Source organism: Vigna radiata, chromosome 11 (assembly GCF_000741045.1).
Source record: "Vigna radiata var. radiata cultivar VC1973A chromosome 11, Vradiata_ver6, whole genome shotgun sequence".
Lineage (NCBI taxonomy): Eukaryota > Viridiplantae > Streptophyta > Magnoliopsida > Fabales > Fabaceae > Vigna > Vigna radiata.
In genome coordinates this window covers 9,294,237-9,304,811 of record NC_028361.1, presented here as the reverse complement: position 1 = coordinate 9,304,811, position 10,575 = coordinate 9,294,237, and the positions used below count along the sequence as shown (strand labels likewise).

General features: G+C 30.1%; 1 protein-coding gene across 1 annotated transcript; it reads left to right on the top strand.

Annotated features, from left to right (window-relative positions):
* The first annotated feature begins 2,047 nt into the window (after window positions 1–2,047).
* LOC106776735 lies at window positions 2,048–8,009 on the top strand. Its single transcript, XM_014664206.2, has 6 exons — window positions 2,048–2,368; window positions 2,478–2,969; window positions 3,145–3,285; window positions 4,505–4,558; window positions 6,670–7,130; window positions 7,212–8,009. Exons 1-6 carry the CDS (start codon window positions 2,059–2,061, stop codon window positions 7,875–7,877), a joined length of 2,124 nt encoding a protein of 707 aa, XP_014519692.1. The 5' UTR covers window positions 2,048–2,058; the 3' UTR covers window positions 7,878–8,009.
* Window positions 8,010–10,575: the final 2,566 nt, after the last annotated feature.

The following is a 10,575-nucleotide window of genomic DNA, read 5'->3' as shown; positions in this document are numbered from 1 at the left end:
CTCTAATATTTATGAGTTAATTTTACAAATTTTTTTATCCACTAAATAAATATATTTAATATAAAAAAATTTGGGTTATAATTTTACAATTTGTTGTAGTAATTATTTTATGGGGTTTTGTAGTTATACACGTGTATCATGCAAATGGTTGTTATTAGGAATTTCTTCCCATGTCTCTTGGAAGCAAGATATAGAAAAGTTATGAGGAACGTTGTCTCACAAACAAAAGTGACTCAAGCATCTCAAGACAAGTATCTCTTGGGCATTACACTAATATGTTAAGGAATAATTCAGTGAAATTTCTTATTGTTCCAATTATTAAATATACCATTACTTTATTAAATCATATAGAAATATATTTAAAACATTTCTATTATCTGTATGGATGTATCCACTGAAAAAAAATTCTAAAATGGGAACTACTAATAACTAGTATGCGGATTATAATTAAAAATTAATAACTGTTAAGACTAAAACTTAATTTTAGGATTACAATAGGGAACTTCATGTAAGAAAAAATAGAAAAATAAATAATATATAGAGAATTTTTCATATATATACGACTCGACAAAACATTATTAACTATTCTTTTACTAATAAAAACATAATAAGATAACACTTTCGTAAAAGAAAAAAACATGCAGAAAGAATATAATTTTTTACTTGTTAGAGGAGAAAGTGGACATGAAATTAAACACGTGAATGGTAGAAGAAAGAGATAGCTCATGTAAAATCTTTTTTCTCAAGAATGAAGGAAACATAAAAGAAAGAAGTTATATGTTTTTATACAGTAACAACAGACCGACGGCTGATCATAAATAATTTAAGAAAAGTATAATTACGTTATCAGTAATTAAACACTCACTCCAAAATTTATAAATATAAATTTAAAATAATTTTGTAAATGATTTTTAATATCTGCATTATTGAACTCAAATTAGGGTGTCCTTCTCCAAACAATCTACTACAAGGGATTAGTAGTAAAAGACAACATTTGGATATCAAAAACTATAATATTACTTGTGGAAGTTGACATTAACCCTACACTCAAAAACGGTTTCTTCTTTTACTTTTTCACATAATATAAAACAGAATACGTTAACTTTACAACTGATTAAAAATATAACAATATATATATATATATATATATATATATATATATAAATAATTTATATTAAAATTAATATGAAAAAAATATGATTAAAATGTTAGTATATTATAGTATGAAGTGGTTTAGTTTCTTTGAAGGAGTGTCAATTTATCATTTTCTTTGTTATTTTCTTTTCTATTTTTTATGTTTCCTTTTTTTCCTTTAAACAACATGATATTAGTTTTTATGATGAGTTATATATGCATGTAAAATTTTCCAAATATCTATCCCTTTTATTAGTTGTATGTTCTCTTTCTTATGTTAGTTTTAGAGTTCTTTTAATTAAATTTTATGCTTATTATAAATTTAAAATTTTTTAATGAAGTTTCTATAAAAATTGTGTAGTCTATTGAATTTTTAAAATTTTAAAATTCTTCAATTGAGCCTCTCCGATTAAATTTTTCTTGTAATTAAGTAATGTAACTAAGTTTAGCTTTTAACCTACGTAATTTATAATATTGTAATTTTATAAAATTATAAAAAATATGAATATGAAATCATATGCAATGAAAGCTATGATGACAGAATAATAAAATATCACGTTATCCGTTAACAGTAAAATTTAAGAATAAGACGACCAAATTAAAATAATCTACCCATTAGAATTCAATTTAAAAAATTTAATTTTTTTAGAATTTAATAGATTAAAAAAATTTAATATAATAATTCAATTATATAGTTTAAATTTAATTAAACTTTTCCTCTTCCTTTTTCATCTGTAAATCTTCTTCTCTTCTTTGTAACACTTTTACTTGAGATCAATAATATTTCCTCTTTTTGTTCTTTGCTTTGATACTATGCGATATCCTTGCCTCCCTTTAAAAGCAACACCAAACACATTTATGTTTTTCTCTTCCTTTATATATATATGCGAAGCAAAGCAAGGCAAGACAAGACAAGACAGTGTAATGGAATGCATTGGTGTTGCATCCCGCGGAATAGTTCATGAAGTGCTCACAAGATACAACTATCAAGAATGGAAAACTCTAATGAAAAGCTATCTGAGAGGAGAAAATCTGTGGGATGTGGTAGAGAATGGTTATGCTTCGACACCCATTGATGCACAGAGAGACGCAAAGGCTCTGCATATCATTCAACTATCATGTGCACCAAATATTTTCAATGAAATTAAAGACTTCCAAACCGCCCACATAGCTTGGAATCACTTGGCTAAAGTTTGCAGGTCTGAGTTTAAAATCCAACCGCATATTCGACACGGTAAGTGTTTAGATGCATCTTCAAATTTTCTTTAAATAAAGTATATATTTACACATAATATTAACTCAAAATATTTATTTATGTTTTAATGTGAATGAGACGCACCCAGGTGTTGTATCCAACAACGTTAGTGAGCACAAAGCTTTATACAAGTTTGTGGAAAACGATGATTGGGAAGGCACAAGCTCATACTTGAGGGATCAACCGAATGCCATATTTTGGACTCCACCTTCAGGAAGGACGGTTCTTCATGTTGCAACAATAGAAGGACATACTAATATTGTGGAGGGATTAGTGTACTTAGGGAAGGAGGAATTAGTAAAAATGCAGGATGAGGATGGTAATACTGCTCTTGCTCTTGCTGCTGGTTACACTGGAAACGTTAATATTGCAAAACGCTTTGTAAATGTGAAAGATGGCCAAGAATTGCTTGCAATAAAGAACAAAGAGGATAAGATCCCTCTTCTTTTGGCTGCTAATTCAGGACGCAAAAGAATGACTCGTTATCTTTTCTTTAGAACTCCTTCCCGTGTCATCGATAACCTGTCTTCACACAATCGAGTTTTGCTGCTCGAACAATGCATCCAAGCGCATATATTTGGTAAGCGAATCAACCACAGTACATCCATATACACTGCTTCCCTCGTTTTCTTCTCCAAATCAATGCTCTTTTGATTTACCTAATATATATATATTGGAATACTAGTTTGCAGTTGACAGCATGTTTAAGAAAAAAGAAGTTAATTCTGAAATGGTTGCATGGTTTGAACTCGCAGATGTGGCTTTGACATTGCTTAATTCTTACGAGGAACTGTCCAATATTGAATCCTTACCCGTCTTGCAAGAATTGGCTCGAATGCCTTCTGCATATTTACAGGCCAGCCGTCGGCAGACAATGGTTGAGAGTTTGAAAAATGGTAGTACTTCCCTCTTTTTTACCTAATCTTTCTCTTTTTCTCTTTCATTAATTAGCCACTCAATTATGTTTTTTATTTGGAAGAAAGCATTCAATCCATAGAATTTTTACTTTTTCATAATCTCTTTAATAACCAATGAAACATTATTTATCAATAAATTAGAATGGTGTATTTAAAAATGAAAAATTATAATTGAAAATTTTAACCATGAGATCAATTTTATGCATTCGAATATGAATCTAACTCATTACAATATCATCTATTTCATAATTACAATAAAATATTCTTTAAATCAAGAATTAAAAAAAAAACTAATTAAAATTAACTTATTCCTAGTGTAATTTTTATTGTTTTTTTCCCAAAATTTATAGATTAAAAAAATCAATACGAATTGAATAAAAAAACAAAGGTGAACGATTTCATACATGCGGCAAGCACAAAATAAAAAAGTGACATAAGTTTGAGTTTAATTGCATCCAACCATAAAAACTTCAACAACATTTGAGTATGTAGAGAAAAGTTTTGATAGAAGATATTGAAACCTTGTAACATATTTTACAAATGTCAGTCTAAAATCTTTGAATATTATTCCACACAAAAAAATTAAGTCAAAATATGTTTTTGGAATTACTTGTAAATAATTTAAATATGAAAAAGTGATTATTAGTTTTTTTAATTTAGCTGCTCTTTTCAGCATAAAAAAGCATATTTTAAGCACAATATTGTAACTGTTATATTTCTAACTCACTTATGCAAATATATATGTATGTAATAAATAAGCTAAAATACATGTAAAGGACAAAGTAAAATAAAATTATAGTAGAGAAAACGTGTTTTCAAAATAGATGGAGAATAAATAAATAAAAAGGTAAATGGGTTATCTTCACTTACTTAAATGAGTCAAAAACATAGATAAAACAAATAAATTTGATGAAAAATTTTATAATTAAAAATATTATAAAAGTATATTAATTTCACAAAAGTGGTTTATCAGAAATTGATATCTTCATATAAGATTATGTGCTGATAATTTTGTTGAAAAAAATATTGAAATTGAAGTTGAAGAATGAGATAAATAAATTAAGACTAAAAGAAATTCCTACCTAAACGAGATGAAGGAAACATATGGTTGAAGAATAGTTTATAACCACAACAACGCTTAACTATGAAGTACAAAAAGATATGCAACTGACTTAAACTTTTCTTATGGCTCTTTCAGGTACCTTAGTCGAATTGATTTTGACAATTATGCACATGTTTGGAAAGTTTGTGGGTAAGTATAGCTTTGTCATTCATCTGGTCGTTTATAACATATTTGCATAGGATCGCATACATGTAAACATGTATCTATAAGTGATTTAAATGAATTTTGATAAGTAAAAGTATTAATTTGGAAAGTTAAATTAAAATAATTAATTAAATAATCAAGGTATGTCTCTGTTTTGAGAGTAAATAAAATTAATTGAATTATATATATATATATATATATAATAAAAGATATAACACAATCCTCTAATAAAAAATTAACCTCAACATCATCAATTATTTTATTGTTAAAGTGGAAAATAAATGAAAGACATAGCAACAACAAATTGTGGTGTCACGGGTTGATGGGTGTAGATGTGAGAGATGATGAAGATGAGAGAAACAAATTGAATAACTGACGAATGTGGATTAGGATTATTTGAGTGTTTATGATTTTTTTTTTCTTATTTGGGGCTAGGGGTGAGGAATGAAAGAGAAAGGGTGAGGAAGAATAAAGGATGAGAGAGAGGTGAGTAAGGGTTAGGGGTTTTACTTTTAAGAATGAAAATTTTTTAGATACCTTTGACCTTAATACTTAGAATCCATAATATATGAGAATATTTTTGTCTACTAAAACCTGATACATATTCCTAAAATATACCAACTGAAAATAGAGTATAGGCAAGTTAACAAACCTCTCTCTCTCTCTCTCTCTCTCTCTATATATATATATATATATATATATATATATATATATATATATATATATATATTAAATATCATACCTATTAGTTAGTTAAAGATTCTTATCTAAATTGGTCACTATTTAATTAGAAATTAATTTAGGGACTAATTTTTTAATAAAATAAATATTTTAATAACTAATAATCAATTAATAGTTTAATTCATAAATAAATTATATTTTTTTATTTAAAATAAAAATTATTTTAGATGTTTGTAAATTTTATCTTTAAAATTAGTTATTATTTAAGAATTTTTTTTAGTTTGTATGTTTATAATATGAATAAATTTGGTTTTAATTTAGTAAAATATTTCTTAATCTTAATTTCTTCAAAATCTGAAATAATTATTTTCTATCTTAAAATGTATTTTAAAGGTTGACAATTTTTTTAAAAGAAATCAACTTGTTACATTATATCACGGACATTAAAAGGTGTTACTTGCTAACATATTATATCATAGTCACATTTGACTAAACATATTATATATGTTGATAACAAATGCTACATACTCTAAGAAAAAAGTTAACTGTTTGAAAATGAAAGTATGATGCTATTTTTTTATGAGGTACGAAGCTAAAATTGGATAATTTTATAAGAAATAAAAATATTTACATCATTATGTTATTACATGATGCTATGTGTATCAACCAAGCAATTTTGAATTTACAGACGGATAATATAGTAACATATAGAATTTAACTTATGAGTGTAACCAAGTTCTATTCAACCTACCAAGTTGAATATTTGGTTGAATTGATTTAATTTAGCGTGTCTAATTAAAATTAAATTTAAATTGATAATGTGTGTTCCAGAGTTAAACTGGCTGAGTCGATTTAATTTAATTTCATAATAAACATAAAATAAACGGATTCGCAATTTCAGGCATCCATTTTTTTATTATATTTAATAAACTTGAATTTCTTTTTTATTATATATTTGATCAACTAACTTCAATGATACATAGATTTAAAATAATATTAAAAAAATTTAACATTAAATTTATAATCATTAAATATGATTAATGTTTATCAACTAAAAACATATTTAATTTATGTAATATGAATTTTAAAATAATGTTTGTTAAGAATTAAAGATGTGATGATATTTTTTTATTGTATGATTTGAATTCCAAATCAAGTTGGATTAACCTATGAAACTCTTATAATAAAAAAAACACAAACTCAAACAACTTAAAAAAACTGTAATAATCGATTTAAACTTACACTAATGGTAACTATTTAGATTCATTAATTACAATAAATTCTGTCTACGGAGTCTATCATTCTGGAAGGTTAATTTTGAAATTGTATGTTGGTTCAAATGATCAAATTTCTAAATATCTTTTTTGAGTAGAACCAAACCATAAGTAATTTTGTTTTCCCTCCCATTGTTTCAGAATCGAAAATTATGAATATATGTGGACAGAAATCCGAAAATAGAGAGAATGTATTTGGACACAAGAATGAATTTCTACAAATATTAAGGTATTATAAAAAAATTGTTTCGACGTTGAATAGTTCACAACTGCGGGATGCTTTGGTGTATGATGCCATGTTGGAAGCAGCAAAGCATGGAAATGTTGAGTTCATAAATGATATGAGGGAGGCTAACCATGACCTCTTATGGGCAATGGACAATCATGGAAGAGACATATTTTCGTATGCGGTTATTCATCGGAAACACAATGTGTTCCGACTCATGCATACTCTATGTGGAAATAAGGATATAATTAACTATTCAACAGACATGTTTGACAATAATCTATTGCACTTGGCGGCACCTTTAGGACCTTTGTCTGATCTGAATCTAAGACCCGGTGCTGCTCTGCAAATGCAAAGAGAAATTCAATGGTTTAAGGTACATTCATTCATTAGTTTTCTCTCTCTCTAGTGCAATATATAGTCCATGCATACATTAACGTGGATGAAATGAGTGCAGGCGGTGGAGGAAGTTGTGCATGTGAAATGTAGAGAAGCCAAAAATGGTGAGGGTAAGACGCCTGAAGAGATATTTATTGAAACGCACAAGGAACTGATGAAAGATGGAGAAAAATGGGCAAAAGAAACAGCTGGGACATTTGCAATTGTGGGTGTTCTCGTTATAACTGTGATGTTCGCTGCAGTCTTCACTGTCCCAGGAGGTCTCCATCAAGAGACTGGAGTACCGCTTTCGATAAAGGAAAAACGGTTTACTGTGTTTATTGTAGCTGATGTAATCTCTCTCTTGGCGTCTATCATTACAGTATTGATATACATTGACCTGCAAACATCGCGTTATGCTCCGACAGACTTCCTAAAAAGATTGCCCATCAAGATAATGTCAGGGCTTGGGTTCCTTTCCCTGTCCCTAATATCCATGATGATTGCCTTCTGCGCTGCGCTTGGAATAGTTCTGACAAAATCATGGTTATACAAGCACCTCTTTATAGGAGTCGTCATATTGACAGGCATTCCCTTCATTTTACTCGTACCCTCACAGCTCAGACTCCTACTTCAGATTTTCCAATTTATAACATCAAATCCCATCACCGGTCATCAAAAGTCAACCTTCATCGGAAGAATTTTTCGTAAGCTGTTGTTGCCTATCAAAGCATGCCGACATTAAGTATCATTTCAAATTATTTGTTAATGTTTTTATTTTTCTATACTCTTAGCCACGTTAGGTTATGTTGAACGTGTGCTTATCTGTTTTCCTGCTATTTAACCAAAATTTTAGAACTTTATTTATTTTAATTACTCAAGGCTATTTTTTTAGGAAGTTTGGTATTTGGTTTCTTTCACAATATGTTATTTTTCTTTTGTTCAATTTATATTTAAAATAAATTATTATTGAATAAATTTATCATTTTTCCTCATGTATGCTTTCACAAAAAATTGGTAGTCGTCTCTTTAGATAGACCTCTAAGTGAACCGAGGGTAACCCACCACAAAAAGTCAAAAACACATTGCTTCAATTCATCAATTAGATGGATTCTGAAACATCATACACAACACTAGTATCCCCTGTGTTTAATTGTGATGATTATTTTATTTGGACAACAAGAACGAATGCACATCTGAAGTCAAATGATGTCTCGGAAGTTGTTGAAGAGGACTACGAAGTTCTTTTCTTACCAAATACAACATTGGTATAAATGAAACGAAAATGTTTCTTTAACACTCCTTTTTAACACAAATTTGACACGGGTTAGGTGTCAAGTTTCTATTGGATGTTATCACTTAAATAAAAAACGTTGTTGAGGAGGGTAGTTTTGAAATTCTGATGACATGAAATTTCATTTTGGCGGTTTCGTTTTCTTCTTTTGTTCACTTTGGTTCTAAACTTTCTCTTCCGTTCGTCTTTCCCATTCGGCTTCATCTCTCCAATCCCTTGCAATCTCCATTCGGCTTTCGTCTCATCCAAATGCCTCATTTGAACAAAAAAAAGAACTCTTTCGCAATCACTCTGTTGAGGTAAGCTCTCTTTGGCGTTGTGGCTCTGTTTTGGCTTTTCACTCTCTTTCGCATTGTCTGGCTTCTCTTTCACTCTCTTTGGCGTTTTGGGTCTCTTTGGCGTTATTTATTTTTCTTGTGTTTTGTGAACCCTAATCCGCCATTGATTTTTTGTGCAGTTGCAATGGTTTCCGGAAACCCAAAGGTAAGTTAAAGTTTTGGTATTTTATTTAGTTGCATTTTTTTGGTAAGTAATAACAATGTTTTCGTAATGTTTTGTAGTGACGGGTTCGGATCTCTCTGGATTCATCAACCATTGTTCAAATGAATGGCTTACCGAGAGATGTCCATGTAGATGGAATTGGGATGACACCATTTCGTTGAATGTGGGTTGAATGTTTCGCGTATTATATTTGACAAAATATTAAGTAGTAAAATAATGGTGTATTTAATGGACAATTAAACACTTGATAATCACATATAAACAACCAATTACATTTTAAGGAACTCAATAACAATAAAAAATCATTGTTATTTAAATGTGGTCCCCTACGTTTTCACTGATGGCTCCTTCAGTTCAACAGGATGTCCAAAAACCATTTTAGACACGCGTAATCGTTTACAGCCCCCTTGCAAACGATTACAAGGCACATTTTTACACCAGAGCTAGCAGAACTTCAGTTGACTCAATAATCTCACCATGGGTGGTCCCCTCCTCCACATGGGGGACCCAAAACATTAAGTTCAAGGAATTCCTCACTCAAGAACATCAAATTATAAATAAAACCATTGGACTTGGGTGAAAACACACTACTATTCAGCTGTGGTCCCCTACGTTTCCACTTGTGGCTCCTTCAGTTCAACAGGATGTCCAAAAACCATTTTAGACCCGCGTAATCGTTTACAGCCCCCTTGTAAACGATTACAAGGCACTTTGGCCAAATCCTACAATTTGTGCAGCAAAAAATAGCCTTGTAATCGATTACAAGGTGCTCGTAATCGATTACGCGTGTCTCTTTTGTGTTTTGGACATGCTGTTACACTAAAGGAACCACCTGTGGTAACCTGGAGGACCACAAGTGAATTTCTGAGTTATTTAAGACAAGTTCACTGTTTTTTTAGTGTTTATGTTGTTTAAGTGTTAGTGTATGCTTGGAGGTGATGTTTGGGAAACCCCATCATGGAGAAGGGGACCACCAAGTCATATGAGAGGCACTTTGGCCAAATCTTGCAATTTATGCAGCAAAAAACAACCTTGTAATCGATTACAAGGTGCTCGTAATCGATTACGCGTTTCTCTTTTGTGTTTTGGACATGCTGTTACACTAAAGGAACCATTTGTGGTAACCTGGAGGACCATAGGTGAATTTCTAAGTTTTTTTAAGACAAGTTCACTACTTTTTCAATGTTTATGTTGTTTAAGTGTGAGTGTATGCTTGGAGGTGATGTTTGGGAAACCCCATCATGGAGAAGGGGACCACCAAGTCATATGAGAGGCACTTGGGCCAAATCTTGCAATTTATGCAGCAAAAAACAGCCTTGTAATCGATTACAAGGTGCTCGTAATTGATTACGCATGTCTTTTTTGTGTTTTGGACAAGCTGTTACACTGAAGGAACCACCTGTGGTAACCTGGAGGACCACATGTGAATTTCTGAGCTTTTTAAGACAATTTTGCTTTGTATTGATTGACAAAATAACTATGCTGATTTCATTAATCTGAATACAATGATTACACTTAAAACATTACATCACATCTAAAAAAGTTAAAAAAGTGCAAAATAACAACATTGAAAAAGTCTAGTTTAATAAAATTACAGTCATCCCATAAACAATTATGGAGCTCATAACACAATATTACAGTTATCCAT

Coding starts and splice junctions, on each gene's coding strand:
- LOC106776735 (XM_014664206.2), top strand. CDS start 2,059: ATGGAATGCATTGGTGTTGCATCCCGCGGAATAGTTCATGAAGTGCTC. Junction 2,369..2,477: donor CCAACCGCATATTCGACACG/GTAAGTGTTTAG, acceptor AGACGCACCCAG/GTGTTGTATCCAACAACGTT. Junction 2,970..3,144: donor CATCCAAGCGCATATATTTG/GTAAGCGAATCA, acceptor TTGAACTCGCAG/ATGTGGCTTTGACATTGCTT.